At 28.5% G+C, this 24610-nt stretch overlaps 1 protein-coding gene across 1 annotated transcript; it reads right to left on the bottom strand.

Moving 5' to 3' along the window:
- Positions 1–377: 377 nt before the first annotated feature.
- LOC105618486 (piezo-type mechanosensitive ion channel component 2) lies at positions 378–24335 on the bottom strand. The gene is made up of 39 exons (XM_012200019.1): positions 24272–24335; positions 20039–20254; positions 19598–19833; positions 18948–19379; positions 17784–17915; positions 16740–16784; positions 16227–16344; positions 16043–16152; positions 15701–15967; positions 15254–15583; positions 15030–15175; positions 14726–14872; positions 14528–14658; positions 14289–14431; positions 14020–14196; positions 13425–13944; positions 13235–13330; positions 12733–13175; positions 12088–12487; positions 10546–10608; positions 10010–10155; positions 9234–9410; positions 7534–7821; positions 7369–7439; positions 6519–6596; positions 5447–5527; positions 4503–4779; positions 4258–4421; positions 4043–4180; positions 3796–3942; positions 3555–3702; positions 3219–3433; positions 2989–3147; positions 2782–2908; positions 2148–2560; positions 1602–1903; positions 1282–1510; positions 917–1144; positions 378–492 (listed from the first exon to the last, which is right to left on the bottom strand). Exons 1-39 carry the CDS (start codon positions 24333–24335, stop codon positions 378–380), a joined length of 7719 nt encoding a protein of 2572 aa, XP_012055409.1.
- Between the last annotated feature and the right edge of the window lie 275 nt (positions 24336–24610).

Genomic DNA, 24610 nt, shown 5'->3' with positions numbered 1-24610 from the left:
TGAATATATTTCAATTATTCTTATTTCAGTTATCTTTTCTCTATAATATATGGATAAAGATTACACAAAAGGATGAAGACATTTTCTATATGGACATTTTTTATGTATAATTTATATATAATCTATTTATTTGTATTTGTGTATATTTTTATACTAAAAAATTTTTTATCGGGTTTAATCCGAAGAATTGGATGTTCATTCATATTTTCTAATAATTTTAGAAGTGATTTTAAAAATGATTTTCACTATTATCTTATTCATTCCTGAAAGAAAAATTATCTTGAAGGAATTCATTCAAAATTTCCTGTATTACGTAGAAACCTGTATCTGCACAATACACATACAAATCATTAATTAAGAACTGATATTTTCTGTATTCAGTCACGAATTGATAGTTCTGCTTGTCTTCTTCTTTCTTCCGATATTTCTTCTCCCTCTTCATATTGATCTTCATTACCAATTCGCTCTCCTTCTTCGGGCGGTCTCGTCCACCTAATAAAACGATTTTTGCAATTATATTTATTAAAAAATGAGTTTTCTCTTTATGTTCTGTTTTAATTCATATTTGTGAATTAATTCTTCTCTATTACTTTATATTTATGCTATTGTCGTGTTTAAGTATGTACTTATATCCGTGTGTATGCTTAATCAAATAAGTATGAGAATATAATCAAACAAATCTTATTATGTGAATATAAAACATATAATTGAATGAAAATATAAAATTTTTATCTATCTTATTGTCAATCATAGATCATTGCTCGTTAATTGCAACTTTTGTACAGTTTGCTACTAGGTTTTCGTATCAAATCTTTGTCATGAAGTTTAATTATGATTATATATAGATATAATTAAAATTTTAATATATCTATAATTATTTAATCTATTACAATCTAAAAATGGTGCAAAATCTAACCTGATTAATGTTTCCGGTGATCTGTAGAGGAAGATCAATTTGGCAAACAAGTCTTCTTCGAGACACAAATCGCCGCTCTCGCGAACCAAGTAAATATCTAAGCAAAGGCGAAGGATTCTATCGACATAGGGTAAATCATCAAACATAATCTTGGGTGCCATATCACTGACGATTTTTCGCATCATTTGACTTATAACTATCACCGCTGTAGTATATAATCCTATAATCCTGTTCGTAATTATGTAATTTTTAATCAATGAATTGTAATAACGATTTTATAAAATTATTATAGTTTTAAAGATTTTCTTCATAAAACTTTATCATAAGTATGTCTACGAAAATCAACTATTTCACTATTAATTTACCCAAATCCGCTGATGAAGCTTAAGCTCTCAGGGAATACTTTGTCGTTGAATAGAAACATCATGATATAGTTGCAATCATTTAGTGGTATCTGGCTAAAAAAATCGGAGCCTGTACATACTTCACGAACTATCCACCATTGTTTATGATCACAACATGTCATGTCCGTTGATAATCGAATACTCATATTTCTGTAAAGGTATCTGTTATCTGTGTCAGATTGACCTAGTACTAGAAACATATATATAAATAATATTATCTTATCTTTCTATAATTCTTATCTTTTTTATATGTTGTTTAATAACGTTCTAATTATGCTTACGTAAACGTAGCGGTTCCATTAATTGTGTAACAACACTGATGGATCTAGCAGTGACTTTCAAAAATTTCGGAAAGGCATTTTGCAATATTACTGTCGCATTTGTTGCACCAGGATCCTTACTTAACATGTCCACTAATGTTTGTCTTACAGGATTGAACTCTCCGTTTACGTACGCTGGCAATGTTATATTATGATCTGTTACAGTGATTCCACTAGCATCTTTGATATCTGTTTTTCTTGAAACTGCCCATTCCACATGTACACTTATTGTTGTAGTATTAGAGATCAGTTCTTCTATCAATCTGAAAAAGATGATAATATAATAAATATTTGTTTTTAATATATTTCTGTAACATGACACTCTTATACCATCTGATATTTTTAATTCTTTTTCAGAAGAATAGTATCTGTATGATGCTTTTTTATTAAACAATCAAGTTTTGTTAGTTATATATATTAGTTATATTTTATTAGTTATACCAATATGCATGTATCAATTATATATATTTTCAGATTTTAAGTGTAATAATCTTTTTCATAAATTACCTTTTTTTGTCAGGTGGGGAAATGCCCCAAAGTGTTCCTGAGGAATTGCTAAATTTTACTGCAGCCACATCAGAATGGATGTAATTTTCAAAGAAAGTAACAGCTGACTTCTCTGTCGAATATATTTGTAAATTTGTAAGAGTTTTGTAATCCGTTTCCGTATATTCGATGATAGAACTGCCTTGTGCTGACATGGAATAGATGGGTTCGTATGGACCGATTCGTATTTTCATGGATACATCATAAGGTAAATTGGACACGCCAACGGTACTACCGAGAGCAAAAAGAAGCAAAGGGAACCAGATTAAGCCAATAATGAGTAAAAGAACACTTCCGCCTACCAAATACTTGCTCATTTGTTTTTTCTTTACTCCTCGTGGTTGAGGGTAATCTGATTCGACTCCTCGCATACACTAGAATTTTATAAAATAATATACTTATACAATTTTTATGTATTACCTATTTGGCGCATGTTGTGTAATTTAATATTTCTATGCTAAAATAAGTCAATTCAAAAATATATCTTCTCATATAAAATTTATATGAAAATTTTAAATAAAAAAAATTTTAAGAGAATTGAAAAAAATTATTCCAAAATATTATTTATAAAAATATTATTTCCTATAAAACTCACTTTGATTTGATAAATACTAGCAAAGACATCTTCCATCTTAAACCAATCCATTATAGTCATGGATGTGTCAGTCCAAATCCAATCCATCACTGCCCGAAGTTCAAAAAGGAATGGGACTAACATAAATCTACAAAATAACTTACTTAGGTACAATATAATAATAAAATAATAAAAATAATAAAAATATTTAATAAACATTTCACTAACCCTTTAAACAGGGTATAATTCACAATGCTGTACTTCTTGCACAGGAAATTACCCAATATTCGAGTCGGATATCCTTGTCGTAATTGATAAGCTGCTAGTAAAAGATAGAAGCATTTCATCATATACCAGATTTGTGGCGGAAGTTTATCATTAAATTGTCTGTAATTATAAATATATATTATACATGATATATAAATGTCAAAAATGAAAAATAATGTACGATATCTTACCTTTCTGTCACGCTCGGTAAAATGAAGAACATCCATAGGTGAACACCAAGTACTAAGCAATACTGGAAGATTAATTTTCCCACAATAGATTTTTTTAGGAAAAGAGCTCTATCGATAACAATTAGAGCAAATTGTAATAATAACATTAATAGGAAAGGCATAGGAACTCGATTTTCTTCCAAATAAGCCGCTACACCGCCATCGCCTTGCTGAGTCTAAAATTATAGAATATATATAATATTAATGTGTATCATTCTTTATGTAAACAAATAATATTTATATAAATATTAATAATAATTTCATTGAGTCACTTTCTCTTTCTTCTTATATACTTACTCCAAATGCAGAAAATCCGAAAATAAGTAGAAGAAAATTAAAGAAATCACAAAGGAACATGTAGGCATAAACATTCGTTTTTTCTTTACCAGTTGAATCAATAATTCTCTTAAAGAAATTTTTTATTGGTTTAACGTGTTTAGTAACTCTGCAAAATTTAACAATAATATAACAATAATAATTTAACTAAGCAAATTAATAAGACTTGCATAAAGCATGTTTAAATAAAATAATTACTTACGCTGTATTCATCGTTTTAGAAAACACTTTACTGTGAGGATCTTCTTGCGTAGCTATAAGCTTTTTGTTCTCTGTTACGGATGGAACATTATCATTTAATACATAGTCGTTTGATTGTTTTTGAGATTCTTTTGCTTCTTCGTGAGAACTACAACATATTAAAAAATAAGTGTCATACATTTATTGACACCAAAATTTTAGATATTGTTTCAAATTTTTAGACATTGTTTCGAAAAATTCTAACGTACTCGGTTTCTTGTTGTATGATTAGTTCTTCTTGTTCTTTGTCTGAAAATGATGGTTTTGCCTGCACTACAGGTAACTGAGAAGGAATTATTTTTCGTGGAGATGCAGCTGTCCATTGACCCAAGGATTTTAGCATAAGTCTGTAGACCAATCATAAGCATTATACTTTATAAAATATTGTTATATGCGTTATTATTATTGTTTTTTTTATTTGTACCTATGAAAGAATAGCATAAGAAGCAATAATAAATCCCATAGAGCATAATTGGAATCTTTTAAAACACCAATAATCCTCGGCTCGTATAATGGATGGCTTATTGGAGCCTTTTGATTCCAAGGAATCAATTCCAGTTGGAAAATACATTTTATTATGACAATGGCCTAAAAATTGGAATATTTCCATCGAGATTCTATATTCTATATATATATATTTAGGAATAAATTATGAAATATATTTTTTACCTCGACATATGCGATCATTGTTATCCAGAATGTTTTTGAGGGTCGTGGGATTGTTAAAGAACCCCATAAGAATATCATAAGTGGCAATGGTGTCGAGAGTACTGACGCATTCTTAATTTGATGTATAAACACCATAAAATAACAAAGTATACTAGAATGCGCCAAAATTCCAAACCAGATAGACGCTGCCAATTGTACGATGGGAGGTTGATCCACTTCTGAAAGTTCTCCAATTTCTTCTTCTTGTTCGATTGCCAAGGCTTGCGAGAAAAGTGTGCTGCTTACATAAAATCTTCAAGTTAATTATTAATTTTGTAGTTAAAATAAACTATTCAACATAAATTTATATAGAAGAAAGATGATCTAGCTGTGTTAAATATATATACGTAATAAATAAAAATTATTTAAAGTATAAAAATTCACATATATAAAATAAAAATAGATATAAATATACAAAATTGTTACTTAAATAGAAAAATTTAGAGAAGTAATTTCTGTATACACACAAAGGAATAATTTTAGATATCAAAACTGAATAGTAATAAAAAACAGAGATGCATCTTTCTTTTCAGATAAATTGATATCAAAAGCACATTTAAAGCCCAGTTCAGGAACTGTGAAATCTGAACCATAAAACCTGAAAATGAAACTAAAGACATTCGACAATATTAATGTATTTGCTACAGTGAACGTTATTCGTTTTCGTCATTCACTGTATACAATAATCAAAGAGACACGCAAGTCGCGCAAGTCAATTTTTTTGTTCTTTTCGTGTCAGGAAGCGATCCTTTTTGCCACAAAACGAAGTAGAGGTGGCAGTCAATTATTAGATGTAAAAGGATCTTATCTGACGTGCCGCATGCGAGGAGAGGCGTGCGAATAGTGCATTTATAAAAAGATCAAGCACATTGAGATGCTTGAGTTTCACGACACATTTTTGATACCTGGAGGAGGACATGTCCAATCCTCGCTCCAAACTCGGCGCCAGAATTCGGATGTGTGGCACTGCCAGCGAGCTCCTCTTCCTGACACAAACAACACCACTCTTTCTACGTTTACTTCGTATAAATATGTTACGAGAGTAAAGAATTTTAATCATAATTTTAAAACATTATATTATTAATTTTACTATTCACGAAGAAAAAAAATACAATAATAAAAAAAGGTAAGAGATAAATTTGGAAGAAAAATTATATTAAACAACAACAAATATATATATTAATAATTAATATATATTAATAATTAATATATATATTAATAACAAATTATTAAAAAATATTGAAAAAGATACATTATAATAGAATATTAAGTGATCTAGCTATAATTGAAAAATTTGTTGTTTTTTCATAATAGATATGTTTTTATAATAGATATGTCACGATAAAACTTACGGCAATTGATCTGATCCCTCAATCGTGAAACGATTTTTATGTCACGCAAATAACTTATGCTGTTATTTCGAAGGAAATATTCTTTATTTTCCTCAATTACCTAATTTTTTTTTTACCAACAAGGATCAAATCTTTTCATAGATTAATATTTGATCAAGTTCATACAATATCAAATTCATACATATCGAATATACAAAATTTTTTGTTCTAATCTTGTTGGATTTTATTAAACAAATTTGAAAATTTTATTTTTATTATAAACAAAAGATTCATAATTTAAGAAATAGTAAAATATAAAATTGAATTTTATTTCAAGTTATATAGATATTTCTTTTTTTCTTATTAGACTTAAAATAAAAATAAACTTGTATATATTCTCTATATTATTTAATTAATATTATAAATAATAAAAAGATTTGAAAAGCAAAAACAATTATTTTCTCTTAATAAAAAGTTAACTGTAATTTCCATAAATTACAATATAAATAATTGTTATAGAAATTCGACATTAGTTTGGTGTAATAAATGTACAAGAATCACTTTTGCTAAGTGCACAATAAATTAAACACATGATACATTTATAAAATATCTATCAAAGCAATTTACACAAAATAAAAGCTCTTACCTATCATCTTGCGGTTGCGATTGACTCGGACCTTCTCCAGGATCATACTGTTCCTCCATATTGCCATTTGTAGCTGATCTGTTACAGCGAGCACATTTACTACTAACATCTACGTATTTTCATTTTAGTTTCAAGTTTAGAAATTGCTAAAACTATTTTTTATACTTACACATATTCTTTAAAAGTTATATTTCAGATTTCTTAAAGATTTATTATTCATGGGATATATCGAAAAAGCATAAGTTATAATTATATTTTTGACGCCAACTATTTTGAAGTATGCTTTGCAACATTGAATAACAAAAATGTAATTCTTTACTGCATTTTTAAATAATGTTACATAGCTATAAAAACAAATATTAAATTATCTAATAGTTAGATTTATAGATATGTTACACATATGCAGTAAAGCATTTATAAAAAATATAAAAAATATAAAAAATATAAAAAATTAAAGTAAAAAAATTATGTTGCACAATGTATTTACATAAGAGATCAGCATCTTATAAAAGATGTTTGAACAAAACATATACCCAAAAATAGCAGCAATACAAAATAAAAATAATTTAAGCAACTACAATATTATATTTACAAGTTAATGTGAAAAGCCAGAATAGCACAAAAAATTGAATAATACTCCTAATATATAATTTTATTACTCCTAATATTTAATTTTAACTAAATAACAATTTTAACTAAATAACAATATAAATTTTCCTGAAAAAGAGAATTCCAAAATTTTTTAAATAGTAATAAATATACATATCTTTCAATTTTATTAAATAAACATAATATGTTTTATTTTAGTGTTACGACTATATAAAAGTTTTTATAGAAAGCAAATCCTTACCGTTCTTGTATCAGAGGCTGCCACATTTGATTAATTCCTAATCGCATTCCCATTCTAAAATCTGGTTTCGCCTAAATATAATCATCAAATATTAAAAAAATATTACAGTATGTTTTTTTATTTATAAATTAACTTCAATTTTAAAAAATAATAATTTATATATACTTTTAGAATCTTTTTTTCCTTCGCTAAAACCCTGCGAATATATCTGTAGTCGTAGGAGAAACGATTTAGATATTTTGTCATTGAAGTTAGAGTGCTGTTAATCATCACCAAGAGAAACTTGAAGTACGTAAAGAATGAGACTTTCTTCTGTTCTTCTTCTTTTTTGTCGCTCTCCTTATCTTCTATTTTCTCTTCTTCTATATCTGATGGTTCTGGTGTTTTGGCCAAGTCTGTTTCTTTTTCTTCCGTTTCCATCTCTACTGAAGTGAGACTCGTTCGATCGGGACCCTAAATAATTTTACATAAATTTTATATATTGGAAAATATTACTTTATGCTTAAATTGTGATCGTGTGCTTGAAATTAATTAAGTCTGCTAAGAAAAATGCATAAGTGCATTTAAAGTGTATCACATAGTGTGAATAATTGTCGTATTTCTATAAAAATTTTAAACGAAATAAAGCAATTTTTAAATACTGTTAAGTCCAAATATTTTATCTAATAATTGACTTGAGTTGCAAAAATCTTAACTTTGAATGAAATAATTATCCCTAATAGGATTTTATCATAATTAAGATTTATATTTTCAATTACTTAATATTTCAATTACTTAATATTTATTTTATACTTACTCTTACTGTACAATAAGCGTACAATAAGCATTACAAGTGATTACAAAGACTACATGTAGAAAATATGAAATAAGTTTTCATATAAAATATACATGTGTGTATAAGTGACGAAATACCTTGCCATCATTCTATGATTATAACACATATAAATTAATAAAAAATAAGTACAATGTGTTAAACGATGTGAAGACAATAAAAACAATAGTAAAACTTTGTATCCAATATCTTCTAAGCTGAGAGTTTATAAGAGAAGAAGATATCATCGAGCACTAAAAGCGTTGCGTATGCAAATATAAAAGAATAATCCACTTGCCATATAGAATTCGTTGCTGTGATTGCTTTGTATTATTTGTTATTGTGTTAATTTATATTAAATTAAAGAACAATAAATAAAAATATAGCGAAAAGTTTTTTGATTAAAATACAAATTAAACTGAATTAAGAATATCTTACAAACTGCCTTAAACAGATCTGGAATAAGATATTAATATTAAAAAGAAAAATAGAAATGTTATTGTTAATAAAAATAAATCACAGCAAATTAATATAATGTGTAAAAAGTAAAATTAATTGCATATAATAAAATCGAGATATACATAAAGTAGAACAGATTGCTTTATCGCGCAGACGAACGATAAAGCAATAATACAACGGTACAAGAAGAATATACTAGCACAAAAGTAGTACAAAACGATCCATAGAAAGCTAATAGCCAATAGTTGAATCTTATTTAGGAGACAATCTATTGTTAAATTTTTTCAGAGATTTAACAAAAACAAAAAGAAGTATTTCAGCGTTTGTCGAAATAAATGTAAAATTAATATAAATTTTTTTAAAGTGACTTTAAAAAATGTATTAATATGACTTTACTTGCTAGGTGTTTTGTATAAGATGTGGATTTAGATCTCCTATAAAAAAGAATCAACTGCATAATGCACCAACGATGAGATCTGTCATCGACAATTCGGCCTTAAAGACAGTATTAAATATAAGAGTAAAAAGTGACAGTTATAGGCAGACAAGCCTGTAGCGGTCATGCAGCCTTTTACTGGGAATCGGGATGTCTCACATCGGTGGCCATGGCAGTGTCGGTCTCAGAGCGAGCGCTTAAATAGGACATGGATGATTTCTTCCGTGTCAAAGGTACACTTCTACGTCGGAGTTTCAGGGCGTCCTTTTCTGTTCCTCCGTACATGGCGACATGCGTCGCGATCTCAATGTCTGTCTTAATCAGCGTGTTCATCAACTGTAAGGAGACTTACGCGTCAGTTCCATCGATCGATTTCGTGCCATCGTTGGCCCGGACGTATTGCAGGATCCCTCCTCGAGGAGGAGAGAGAAAAAGAAAAAAGGGTGCTACCAATGCATAGATTCAGAGCAAAAGAAAGATAAAGGGAATTGATAACACATACGAAGAACTTTTGGTTACAATTATCACAGAGAAAGAGATGCACCATTCGATTTTATAATGGTCTATTCGAAATACTTTTTTAGAAAAATTTCAAAATATTTTTTTTTTAGTAAATTTATTATAGTATCAATATATATATATTGTGGTAGATACATATAATATACACACAATTTTTCTTACAAATACAATAAATATTTTACTTTTAATAGTAAATATATATAATGTTTGAAATTTTATGATATGTATTTGAAATGTTTCCAAGCAATTCGATGGACCATAACATCTTAATTGATAGATTAGTGAATCTTAACAAAAATCCTTGTTTGTGAATCGATATTTTACAACATCAGTCATTCAAGTTCATACCGAAAATTCATCCCTGAAGAAAACAAAATGATTTTGACGTGATACATATTTCTTATAATTTTATTTACCTCTGAAACAGTCATTCTCCTTCCTTTTCGTTCTTGTTCACGACGGCGTTCTTTTTCCTTCTTTTCAATATCGCTATCAGGAACAAGATCAGTAACGTCATCGTCATCCAGATCGTCAAACATGTAATAATCGCCCGATCTGATTGCTAATTGTAAAAAGAATTACAGTTATTAATAAGTCATTACTTTCATTACATTATTTCATAAGCAAAAGCCATGCATATATAAGTGACCATTATATAATTAAAAAAAAGTGCAAGGACATTTGAGCATAATTTGTGAATATTATATTCTAATTTTGATGTAATTATAGTATCTCTATTAAATAAAAATAAACAAATATACACAAAAATGCCAATAGATCAACTATACATATATAATTTTAAAACATCGTCGGCTACTTTAAACTGTACATTAAATTGTCCTTTAGATTAAACTGTACATTTTATATACAAATGAAATTATAAAATTAATCCGGGACTGTGACATTACAGTTGTTAGGATAATGCTCAGCTGTAAAAAAAATGTACAATTACCCTCTCTGTTGGTCTGCGGTGAACGAATTTTGTACAATGGCCGTGTTCTTGGATAGAGTTCATCTAACAGAAAGACACAAGAAATAAAATAAAGATATGGAAAATAAAAATCTATACAGCTATATTGTGATACAACACATAATATATTATAATATGCCACATATATGTTACATCAGAATTAAATTCCTTCGATTCCATTGTTGATTGGATTGCTGAGAATAACCCCTCAACAAATATAAAAGCAATTCTCTGTTGTTTGTAAAATTTCTGAATTTCTTTTTATGCATTAAATGCATATAAGATTTTATAAGATTAAAGAAAGAATTATAAAATGATAACAGATATAGTGATGAATGAAGATAAAAGAAGTATTTAAAAAATAATGCAATGTAATTGCGAAAAGACGAAAAAGAAATAACATAAAATAAATTAAGGAAATAGAAAAATATGAAATATTATTTAATTCGATTTTTCATAGAAATAGATAGCATAGATAAGCAAACCTGCAAATATAAGCATTTCTATACAAAGATAATTTTGAGCTAGTTCTTAGCTCAATATATTTTATTGTATGATATATTTTATTATCAAAAAACAGATTTAGAAGTCGCTTCTAATAAGACCTGACGAACATTATAGACACTGCTTCAAGTGTTTTACGGAAGATCTAGATGTGCAGACATTAAAAAGCATATGTACAGGTCACTGTAGCACACTGGCTATGCAGATATTGCCGATAAGTGATTTACACGTATGATGTGAGCGCGGGGAACGGGAGGCCGTCGAGATGATCGACTGGCGCGGATCAATGTTTATCCACGTCGGCCCAACTGGTAAGCTGGATTGACGCCGATGTCTCATAGAAGATGTTAGTGATCGATCGGCTAAACCTCGATCATAAGGCGGGGGCGAGAACACTGGGAATGTCTCGTCTGGTGACGGTCCTCGAGGATTTAGCTCGCTACTGGGTGGCGAACCAAATGAAATACGTGTCGGCTCGAGGTAACCCTCGAGACTGACCGTCATGATGGCAGAATTCGGCGTGGGTGCTTGCAATAAGGACGCTGCCCGTGGAGTCAAAGGAGGTGGTTCGTCGTCGTCCTCATCCAAAGGTGTTTGATATCCTTGTGGGGGTGTATGACCCGAGGACACGCAAGAGCTCACGCTAGAAGATCTTGCCAATGGTGCTTGTCTCTCTTTTTTGACGCATTAAAGATATATTGAGTGTTATACTACATGTAGTAAGTGGGTAATGGGACAATGAAAACGGAGACATCGAGAAGGCAAATTATCAAGAATAATTTGTAAAAATATTTAGTAATTATAAAAATACAAATCAGAAATTAAAAAGAAAAATAGTATTTATTCGGTGCCTATAAATAAAAATACTTCATGACCTATTGTTAAATAAAACTTTACGATTATTACTTTTTATCTATTAAATGACAAAATTCAAGTTTTTTTCAGGATTGCTTCAATAAAATGACATTTTTCCTTTAAATGTTATATAAAATTATAGCATGCATTAAAAAAATAGCTTACCGACTTTGTGAGCCTGAGGTTCTTTATAAGATGGTCCCTGTATTTTCTGCTGATTAGCTTTAATCTTGTCCATCTTGAACTTTAATTTTTCTAAAACAGTCTTCTCCACATTTTCTTGAATTTCTATACGTTTTTGATGCAGTTCTTCAAACAATTCTGCACCGCGAGATGCTAAAATGCTCATGGCTTTTGTCTCATCTACTATATGGAAGAAGTAGTAGCTCTTGAACAATCGTTTTTGTATCAAAAGAAAGGCAAAACATAATCCGTCCCAAACCATGCCGATATCTTCTCTAGTGACAGTACACTTGGAATCCATTGCTATCTCGCTGGAACTCTTGAACTTTTTCAAGCATGCGATACCCAGTAATTGCACAAGCCAACAGGCTGATATTTCGAGCTAGTGTTAAAATAATAATAATTTTTACATCTTTTTTATCTTTCTATAATTGTAACGTATTGCATGTTTATTTAGTTTGAGATTTCTGAATTATATTTTCATACAATTATTCCAAATAAAATTCAATAATAGACAAAATTTTTTATTTTATTTAAAGAAATAGTATTTATGACAAAATAAAATTGCAATAAATAATAATTGTAATAATTTTAGAAATAATAAATTAAAAAAAAGAGAGAGCTTACGTCTTTAATGAGGACGCAACCCACACCTTGAAGAAGAGCCTTTGAGAAAATTACAATAACACTATATCCGATCAGTATGTTCCACCATTTTAAAATAGTTCTCATTGGTCTTAAGTAAAAATTGCTTCCTTGCCAAAGGAATATAAATGCTCCTAAAAGATAGCCGAGGGAAAAGAGATTTGTTCTTTTTGTTCCAGCCAAAAACATAATCGATAAGGTCACCCACATGAGACTCATCATGCTACCACGTTTAATTATATCCAGCCATGAATGAATGTGCGACACATAATCTTTTACAGGATTTACAAAATTTGGTTTTTCCATGTCTTGGAAAACGGAATAATTGTGTCCAGCTACAAAATCCTTGTCAGGCTGCAAATATTGTTGCTCAATGTGGAAGACTAAACTTTGCCGCACGATCATCATTAGTAAGATAAAGTCACCTGCGTACAAAATAAAATGCAAAAAATCTTTCTTTAATTTTAAATTGTATTAAACTTACAAATAAGTTTTCTGGAATTCGGAGGGAAATCTGGATCAGGAAGATACATCCATTCCTGCAATCTTCTCATTATTTCAGAATTGTTCCAAGGATAATCTGGATATAATAAATTCAAAAAGAATTGTTTATCATTTGCTTTATATAATTAAAGAATTAATTTTTTCTTAATGTATTATTCCTAATGTATTACCTATACAAAGCCACGAAGGTGGAGCCACAACAATGGCGTATTGGATAGGTAGGAGAATTATGGCAAAAGTTCTAAAACAGGGCCAAATTCGTGCGACAACCTTCCTTTTCAATGAAAAAAATAGTAGCAACCATATGCTGTACAAAACGGAATAAAAATCTAGTCTGGTGCCAATCAGCGTAACAATCCCAATGAGGCATATTTCGAGACCAAATTTATAAAAACCGTAGTTGAAGAGAAACTTTAAACACTCTGGTAATCCTTTGTCAGCGTCCATCCTTGTAATGGTTGGGAACATTACTTGAGGAGTATCCAATGATTCTCCTTTATTATGTCGATAAAACCATTGTCGAATTCTAATAATTTTCCTGAAAGTCGTCACAGTAACAATGCCAATGTAACCTTTCAACAGATCTGGAAGCATACCCGGACCTGCTTTTTTCATTCCAAACCATTCGGCTATGTTGTAAACGGTTTGATTGTTATTTGCATATTGCTGATGGTCTTCATCGACGGATCTCTGAAATTAATTAAAGTAATATATTTAATCGAACTTAAAAGAAAATATATTTTAACACAATAAATTTTAATTTACAGTGCAGTTGACATTCCAGTTATCATGATTAATATATTTAATTTGATACAACATCTTGGTAACCATTAGAAGCGATACTATCGCGGCCATTGCATTAATTGAATTTATCTGTATATTTCTTCTAAAATTGATCATTATAACTATGGCGACGATGAAAAAGAAATTTATTGCGCATACCTAAAACAAAGATAAATATGTTATTTAATTGTTTAGTTAATTTTATTCTTCAGTTTTAAAAAGTATGCGTTGATTATAATAATTCCACTTACGTCATTGATGCATAGAAGAACAAATGAAATAAAAACTATTTTTTGCATGTGTATTTCGAGGAACAGCCAGGTGTAATTATAAAAATTTACAAGATGGTTTTTCATGTTGTGTAATAGCGCTTTTCTTTCTAATTTTGACATATCTGTAATTATATTCCCAAAAACATTTATTAATAATAATATTTTGATAAAACAATAATGTTTACTAAAATAGTAAACAAAATTAATAAAGAGCATACGTTTTAATTGCTTCAGTGTGTATATCGTATGTTTCTCATCTTCGGTGAGTGTAACTTCAGTTGGTGAAGATTCTGGAATATTTAAACTGGGAGAATATCCTAGACTAGCTCGTCTAAATGAGCTTTCGGGCCTAAAATTAATAAAAAGGTATTTTTAAATGGCAGTTATTATATAATTAATATCATTTTTTTACGAACCCTAATCTATCAATATTTGTGACTTCAAGAAAATCCTTATGGAAATAATGAATCTGAAGTACTGTAATGATGACGAAAAACGTTGGCGTTAGTAATCTCACAAACAAATCTTTGATCTCGTAGGTCTCTAATCCAATGTCCATTTGTCTGAAATAAAAGGAAAAGAAAATAAACATATTTATCAACTCATAATGATATCATGGCATTCTTTGTTTACGATAAATATGGGATGATTTTTTATGTATTTATTTGATGGAAAATCAAAATGTTTAATAAATGAGATAATAATTTCACTATTACTTACAAATCTTGATCTATACCAAGATACTCCCAATATTTCGGAAAGTTTTGAAATTGGTAGGTGTAAACGAGAATCAGCATGACGATCGAATATCCAATGACAGTCACCCAAAATACATACATCATTTTTCTCCATGCTGTCCATGATATCTAAAATTCCACGATTTAATAATATATTTCTATTGATAAATTTCGAATAGATATATGTTCAGAATTTAAATATAACACCTGAAATGTGATAACAAAAATGAGAAACAGCGACATGTAAACGATTCTGAACATGGTCATACGCTCGCCCGTAATGCCGCAGATGAACAGCATGATTGCTACCACAGCAATCCAAAATCTTGTTAGTAGATCTTGCAATAGTTTTCCAACATCTTTCATAAATTTGCTCTTGATTTCTGGTGCCTCCTGGTGACTTATAACGGTTGTAGCCGTTGAGACAGATATGTGTAAAGGCGCTACCATATCCCTCAGAGCAGATGATCGTCGCTGTTGCTTTCGTTCTGTCATATACTGTCTCATAGTGATCCAGAACATTGATATAAATAAACACTGTAAATAAATAAATTACATTACATTATTTTAACGTATACAATACAGCTTGTAAAATAAGTTTTTACTTATAAATAAATTTAGATTTTCTTATTTAAGGAAGATATTAATGCGTACCTTAACTATAAGATGCCAACGGCCGAGTTCGTCAGCTTTGCTGAAACCAATTTCAGAAATTTTTACGCCGCTTACTACTCTTGGCAATTCTTCATCTGTCAGATCCATACTGTATACGTATTGTCCGAGAAGTAAGAGAGTTGCATAGAACACGATGAAAGGAGAGCATTTCATCATTGAAGCACGTTTATTGGGAACCATCCACAGAATTAACGCCCATAAAAGGAGAACGAATGTTGTCCAGCTGTGATACATTATGCTCCACGTCTGAAAGAGAATTTTAAAAAAACAATCGATTGTTTAGAATATTTTTACTTGCCATTTTTATTTTATGATACTCACCATCATTATTATATTTGTAGCAAGATATGATGAATTTACTATTAATTGGAAGATAGAATACACTGCCATGATTATTTGTTCAATGACGCCTGATATTTCATCAGGTGTTCCTAATTTTTGAAAAAGTCATTTAATTATCCACTTTATTCAATTGCTTTTTTTTTTGATAAAACCATACATTTACCTTCACTGAGACTTTGCATTTGTATGTTATCATCTTGTTGACCATCCTGATTCACAATGATACTTCCGGTAGTGGAGTCCTGAAGAAGGCCCGTTCTTCCAGATCCAAATCGCATCAGCTATACAATAAATCAAATATTTTACTTTTCAAATATTTTTAATAGTAAGTTTATAATTTATTTTATAAATAATTTCATTTTACCAAACTTTCTATTTACTACATTTCTCAGATTATATTAAATCAATATTCTCCAAGTTTCCTATGACAATAACAACCTTCATGCAAAATGTATGAAACATGCGTTTACCTTCACCAATTTATTAATGTTAGCTAAAATTTGGTTAATTATTTGGGTATGTGAAAATTATGTGCGAAGTTAATTGCAACTGCACGCCAGGTTATCTGCTTGAATAGAGAATCTTGGATTGCTTAAAAATTTGTCACATGCAAAATTGTGAAGTACATTGTTGATAAGTAATTAATTAATCATGCATATTCAATTGGTATACGTACAGGCGTTCGCTCGTCGATTGTTGCCAACGGCGAATCTACGACCAGCTTCTAAAACAATGGCAAACTAAACATAGCAGCATCCAAACGGAAAATGGTTTTGTTCAGCATTAAACAACAACTGCACATCTGGAAGGCGACAGCAAATAAGAAAACATAGAAAATATTTAAAAATAGGCGAAACAATTTTTTACAAAAGATTAATTTTCAGAGAGAACATATTAAACAGAGATTATACTAATGCATAAAGCTACATAAATAATAATGCTAATAGCTCTTATAATCAATATTAAAATTGACTAATTATAATGATTGTTGATTACATTTTATATAGTTTAAGGAGATACTTTAGTTTGACTGATGACAAAAAATCTTATTTTTTACAGTTTTTTTATGTTTATATTTTTAAGAATATGCTTGTAAAGTAATTTGAAATCCGTAAAAACAGTACTTCAAACAAAGAAGAATTCTTCTCCTTAAGAAGAATATCTAAAGTTTACCAATCTAATTAACAAGAATAATATTGAGGAGGAAATTGAAAAAAGAGACTACAACAAACACTACAACAAATAATTACAAAAATATACTAAAAGTATAAAAGATTAAACAACCGTAAATATAATATTATGAGAAATTAGAAAACTAGAAAGCTGAATCAAAATTTTGAAAATTTTAATGATAATTTTAACCTTAAACTAAAAATGTTAATATAACAAAAATATAAATATATTGTACAAAATAAATACAGTAAAATGCAACATATATTGAAAATATACAAATAATATATTTGAAAATTAAACTGATTAAAAAGTTTAGAGAAATTTTTCTAAACTGCACAACTATAAATGTTTATAGCCAGTACAACATTTAGAAATAAGTTTTGTATAAAAAATTTTATGTAGACTTTTGGCATCCAATATGATACATATCAGCAAAACAAGAATCTGAAATAAAAAGCAGCTGAGGACAAAGGCGATGTTGCATGATTATAAATATTAAAAAATATTAATTATATATTGAATCGGCTCTCATGGAATGAGTCCTTACACGAGCCTTACGACGAGCTGATTGCCATCTTTGGGAAGGTGTCCTGCGCCTGAGGGACACATGCCTGGACAATGGAGTGTCCAGATTTTCCAGTCTGCCACTTAATCGTTTTGCTTCTTTCGCCTGTAATGCCTTGTTAGTACAAGCAACATACTTTCAAAATTTTCCACAAATAAAAAATCGACAGAATTGCCAAAATTGATATTAAATTTAAAACTAAGAAACTTATAAAATTTTCAAGATGTCAATAGAATTTCCTTCAGAACTATATAATGTTTAAATGTATAATAATAAATAATAATATATTTATAGTAAATTATCACATACCGATAAAATAAGATATTATTTTTTACGAAAAAAGTACGACTAATTCAATAGCTGACGATTCTATTTTTGTGGTTTATTTAATAAGCCTGGGATCGATTGTTCCATCTTCAAATAAACTATATGATAATTTATCGATTGGATAAACGAAAGAATAAAAGAGTAAGGGAATAAAAGAGTAAAAAGTAAGAAAGTGAAGTTTATCGAAAGGTAGAACAACTTAGCCTTAATCTTATACCAACGATTCCAGATACATTAAATTAGTTCAAAGGTCTTGTTAGGCTATCGGCTGTTATTTGTAGTGATAATGTTAATAATTACTTCTCATCCACAAATGAGTTAATTACGCTCTATGCAATGGATAGATAGCATGTATAGCTTGGGAAAAGCCTCCAAGTTTTAAAAGAAGCTTTGGTAGAAGAAGTACCAATATACTATTTCTAATAATATTTGATATATCATGTAGACTATATATTGAATTCCATAGCTATTGTACTTCATTAATTATTACACCAAATTTTTAGTTTAGATAATATGCGACAGAGTGTTTGTTCTACAGAAATTATTTGTACCCAAGTTTCTTTCAATATAAAAATAATACGATTGCATACAATAATAATATAGCAATTAAAATAATTCTAATGTAATTAAAAATTTGGCACTAGAAATTCTATAGGTAATGAAATATATATGTTAAGAATACTAATCTCTAATATTATCTAGCAATATCTTTACATATGCTATTCTAGTTTTTTAAATAATTAATTATAATAAATTTATAATTTCTAAATTTTTATATATTAAAATTATTTACATTAATTAATAAATATTTAAACTCACCGGTTTTCTACTGAGAAATTGCGACTGCAATGCGAGGATGTAGTAGAGCCAGAACAATCTCAAAGCGTATCCGTAAATCAACCAATCGGCATTATCTGTATATTCCACATTTCTCGGATCGCTACAATTGGTGTGATAAACTGCAGCCAGAGCCAAGTAACGCGACCAGGCACTAGATACAGGAACAATTTCTTGCAGCCATTCGTTCTGGTAGGCGAGTAATATAACGATGTGAACAATCACGATGATCATGATGATCCTGCAGATCACGGAAAATCCCTTTCGCAGTTCTTTGTTGCATGCCCAGCATGTAGCAGCGCCGAGAAACACCAGGAAATAGAAGGCCGCCTCTATCGATGGCTTCAAGGCCGCGACACAGCATAATGACGCCAATACAACATAGATACCGATACTTCCCAAGAAATTAATTATCTAAATTGTAAACGTGAGAATTATCTTTGATAAGATATCAATTTTTGCGTAAAATACTTGGATACGTAATTTATATTAGAGTGAATTTAAATCGTAGATTGTGATTTTGTCATAAATGGCATTTTATACATATTTATATTAAATATTTATATTATATTAAATTGCAGACATTTTTATTTTTTACTGAATTTTTTACAATAATACGAAAATATAATTACCTTTGTGGAACTATCCTCTGTTTTTTTTCGTTGCAAATTATTTTCTTGATGAAGAGCGGTTTCATCTTCTTCAATGCTAGCACGTCTTTGCGTAAGGAAACGACATATAAAATATACAACAAGTACGGTAGGTAAAACTATAAATTCCGGCGCCAACCAGTAAAATACTTCCCATACAGATGCACTATCTAATCTGACAAAGCCTATGTGTCTGAAGAGCTTCTCCAAAAACTCGCCTAAAAATATATTGTTTATTTGTGTTTAGAGTTAAAATAACTTCTAATTAAAAATTCTATGATTTTCAAATATTCTTTTAAATTTTGTTTTGTATCCCATATTATATTTAATCATGTCCAAAAATATTATGTAAGGGTATTTTTAAGAATATAATCTCCAATTTTTATAGAGATAACGTAATATTTAGGTCAGAGTATTGCTTACAGTTTTGTAAAAAGTATCCATACGGCGGTAGTGACAAAAGGACAATGTGAAAGGTGATCTGAGCTATAACTACAAGAAATGCTAGGCAAATACAAGTCTTTAAGTATATTCCCGTGTGGCCTGTCATGGTTTTGTGCGTCGGTATTGGGACCATCGGAGAATAAAGCATTAGTCCCAGGTAAACGATCGACAATCCCGTTGGTCGCCATATCGTACCTATAAAATTAAAATCCATTTTTATGACGTTCGTAATTCATTTTTATTTTAATATAACTTTTTTATTTCAATATCTCAGACTTTTAGCTCCTCTATAAAGAATTATAGAAATTTTAAGACTTCAAAAAGAGATTTAGATAAATCTGAAAAATATAAGGAAAAGTATAGAAGATATATAAAGTACCAATTATGTTTTTATTATAAGAATAATGATAATAAACTTTTTATTCAACAAAAATATTAAAGATGTTTATGGAGCTTTTGTTAGAAATTACATCAATCCAATTACTTATTTTGCTCATAAAGTGGTTTAGTCTACTTTCGTTTTAAAAGCTTTATCTACGGACCTTCCCTTGATGAAATGTGTAACAGCACATAAAGTATATGAACTTGCGGTAATAGTTATTTCTACATTTGTGAAAAGGTCATTTATAAGGGGATGTTCTTAGAATGACATTTTAATCCCTCTAGTTATTCGTCAAGACCTTTGCTTTTTATTATTGATCCATTTATTCTAATCATAACATCATTCTAAAGAACTTTCTCAATTTCAAAGTTTACTATATAATATAATAATAAAATATAATAAAATTTGATATTTTAATATTTCGTTTCTTGTAAATATGTTTAATGTTTATGTTGATATATGATCAAAAAAGTTTCTGAAATATGCATTTAACGAAGCTGTTATTAAATAAATACCCGGTGTATAACTTAAACATATGTGCTAATAATTAATGCGAATCAGGAGATTAGTCTGTCGATAATTACTTTCACGTCACAGAAACGTGACGTTACATCGAACGTTTTATAAACTAACATACCTTTCTATATATTTATCTGCTAATTTTGATATCTTATAATATACGAGAATTTATGTTATTTGAACTTTTTAAATGTTGATACAAAAATATAGTATCATTTTCAGTAGTCCCCTCTATAATAGCTTAGTCATTTTATTCACGGCACGTGTTATATTTGCACGACACACATAAATAACTATATTGTGTCGCTGCCAAATGAAGTTCGTCAAACGTGCACGATTCTGCTAATTATTTTAACAATTATCTTTTTTTTAAATAAGTATTTTTGTACACATACTAATATATTGGGTTGTCCGGAAAGTTCGTGCCGAAGTTGAAGAAAAATTGAAACGCAGAAAATGTAAATTTTAGTATACATTTATTAAATTATATAAGTTAGTCAGCACGAACTTTCCGGACAATAATATACTCTTCTTTCTTTTTTTGTATTAATATTTAATTTATAACTGTTACGGTCTCTAATATTATCATATTTTTGACAGATTATATTCAATTTAAATATTAATGCAGTATTCACATTTGTTTTATAGATCAATAATCGATATAAAAACTTATATGGACTGTACTTATAGATTGATTATCTTCTATCTTATAGCAACAATATTAACGAAATTCTCGAAATAAATTTCGGAAGCATTAAAACATTAATTATTTACGTTTAAAAATTGGACGATCCACATGTGCAGTAATAATCGTAGCAAAAAAACATTATTCACAGTCATATTATTTTCTACTACATATTTCTTTTTCAAAGTCAATAATTCAAGCCTAGCCTGGAAGGTTTCTCATCACGAAACTGTACGTGGTCCGAAAATAGAGAAATCGCACGCAATAAAATGAAATATTCATTGATGTTTTTGAAATATTTTTTTATACAACTTTTATGTAAGATATAAAATCATACAGAGGAGTTAATTATTATATTTGCGAGATTTCAATTTTTTTACATATACGTAATTTGATTTATATAAATATTAACACTTCGACTAATTTCTATATTACTTATTTAAAATAAGTAATATCTAAATATATTAATTTTATTACATTAATAATACATTAAATGTTTATGTAAAAAGTAACATTTAACTAAAATTATTTATTTGTAAAAAGATATAATATATAAAAACCATAACGTCTTTGTATATCTCAGACTAAATTATTATATTGCAAGTTTGACATTATTTATTGTTTGTATTCTTCTTCAAAGAATAATAAAAAATTTACAAAATATTGCAATAAATTAAACACATTGTGTTTACATTTGACAAAAAATTTATTTCAACAAGCTTATGTAGAATATGAATGTTTTATTTTTTATAATTATAGAACATTTAAATCTCATTTTGTACGTTTGTATGGTTTAATATGTTGAAGTCGAATATTTATTTGAACAAAGCTAAGAAATTTTGCTTTCCTCCGGGTTCAAGCACCTGCTTCCTAATTTTAGAATCTTCTTCGAGCAACATGGATACGTATATCCATGTGAATTTTACGGAAATACACTTCTGTTCTATTTATTTTTTGTGCTTTTACATATTTTACATTGCAAAAACATAATTATGCATTTTAATTATTTTCTTATTATAACGATTAAAAGAGTTACAAGTATATATATTAACATTAAATTATTTTAAATGTTTAGAAAAATTTGTCTATTTAAATTAATTTACTATATACATTATTCAATTTATATATTTTTCGAACAATCCATTTTGTTGTTTTTTTTTGGATAGGTAAAATATATTGCATAAAGTATTTCGTAAAAAAATATAATTGATAATAATTAATAAGATTTATAGTTAATTGGACTTTTCTTCGCAAAATTTATTATTCAATAATAGAAAATAAAAGAGAGACAATAATAGTAATGGTAATAGTAATGTATTGCTACTTAGTGACCTAACATGTGGTGATTTGATAACACACTGATAAACAATGACGCCATTATTCCTCGATAATAGATGGATCAATATGAAACGTACATATATATAATTAATCTACTTGTTTGTATAATATGAATCTTAAAAATTTATGTGTATAATTATGTTATATAACTATTAATATAAATATTAAAATTTTATGTTAGAATTGAATTTATTAATTATATAAGTTTATCATGTACATTTCTGATAAATTTTTTATTCTTTCCTGTTTGTCACAGAAATAAAATAAAAATTATCTTTTCTATTTGTAAATAAAATAAAAGATTAATTAAAATCTTTTAAAATAAGTTTTCAAAGATAGATATTTTGATAAAATATTTTAATTAATATAATTGTTTATCAAAAATTGATAGATATTTAAAACATATAATAAAGAACAAAATAAAATAATATGCAAAGTGTAAATAGTAATCATGTAATCATTAAAAAAAAGTTATATGTTAAGAGACATTGTTACATTGTTAATATCAAGTACATAAAAATCAAAAAAATAAAATGATACGCGAAACATAAATAGTAAACACGCAATTATCAGAAAAAGTTATATATTATGGAGAAAACGTTGATATTTCCTGTGCTATTTATTAGCATAATACTGAATATGATTATGCAAAGTATGATTAGGCAATCAATTCAAGATTCTTTCGATGTGATTCTTCTTTTTAGCGTCATTCTGTTACGAATGGTGATAAATCGGCATTTCATGTTTTCTTCGTTTTGTTGCTTTATAACTGACGATCAAGAAGCTGAAGTTAATGTATTATAAATTATGATTGTTATAAGTATGATATCATTAATTATTATTTTATTATGACAATGATTATAATAGATATTCGATTATAATAGATATAATAGATATTCCGTTCTAAACAACTATTTTTGTAAATACTAATCTTTGTAAATACTCGCATTTAGTTTTAATTCCTTTACAGTTTCGCGGCAAGTTTTCTTTAATAAACGTCATATATAACATTTAAAAAAATTTTAATTTTAAAATGAAACTTTTACGATAATAATACTTGACATATTTATAATTATACTTTTTTGCGAAAATAAATGATCAAATTAATTGATATAGCTAATATAAATAACAAATACAATGATTACAAGATTGAACTAATCTTATAATTTTTTTATATTTACTTTTCGTTCCTATTTTAAAGTTATACACACTCATAAACCATTTATTGATTATAAAATATAAGTAAAAAGAAACAGAACAAAGAAGGAGTTATGTGAATGGTACTCACATCCAGCTAAGATGACTGGTAGAATGACCCTGAGAAGGGCCACATTCAGCCAATACTTCGTCATACCTGAAGCTGCCTGGATGTCTTTTCACTCTAAAACAAAGAAAACAAGAACGAGATAATCGGCTGTGTATATCTAAAAATACTCTTTAAATTTTTCTATGATTGCTATTTGGCATCGCCGAGAAAGTGTTGTCGCAATCCTGAACATCTCTAACTTCATTTCGCTGAGAGATGTAATATTGAAGTTCTGCGCTATGTTTTTCATTTTACAATTGACCCTTTCAGACCAGAAATTTTTCTTATAAACTGGTTTTCACACGACGTATTTCACAAGCA

This window comes from Atta cephalotes, assembly GCF_000143395.1.
Source record: "Atta cephalotes unplaced genomic scaffold scaffold00017, whole genome shotgun sequence".
Classification (NCBI taxonomy): domain Eukaryota; kingdom Metazoa; phylum Arthropoda; class Insecta; order Hymenoptera; family Formicidae; genus Atta; species Atta cephalotes.
This window is presented reverse-complemented; position numbering and strand designations above follow the sequence as displayed.

Bases quoted from the DNA above. Each gene is read 5' to 3' on its own strand.
- LOC105618486 (XM_012200019.1), bottom strand. From the start codon at position 24,335: ATGACGAAGTATTGGCTGAATGTGGCCCTTCTCAGGGTCATTCTACCA. The intron at 20,255-24,271 runs GTGAGTACCATT...TTAATTTTATAG, and splicing joins ACCAGTCATCTTAGCTGGAT to GTACGATATGGCGACCAACG. The intron at 493-916 runs GTTAGATTTTGC...TCGTTTTATTAG, and splicing joins TCACCGGAAACATTAATCAG to GTGGACGAGACCGCCCGAAG.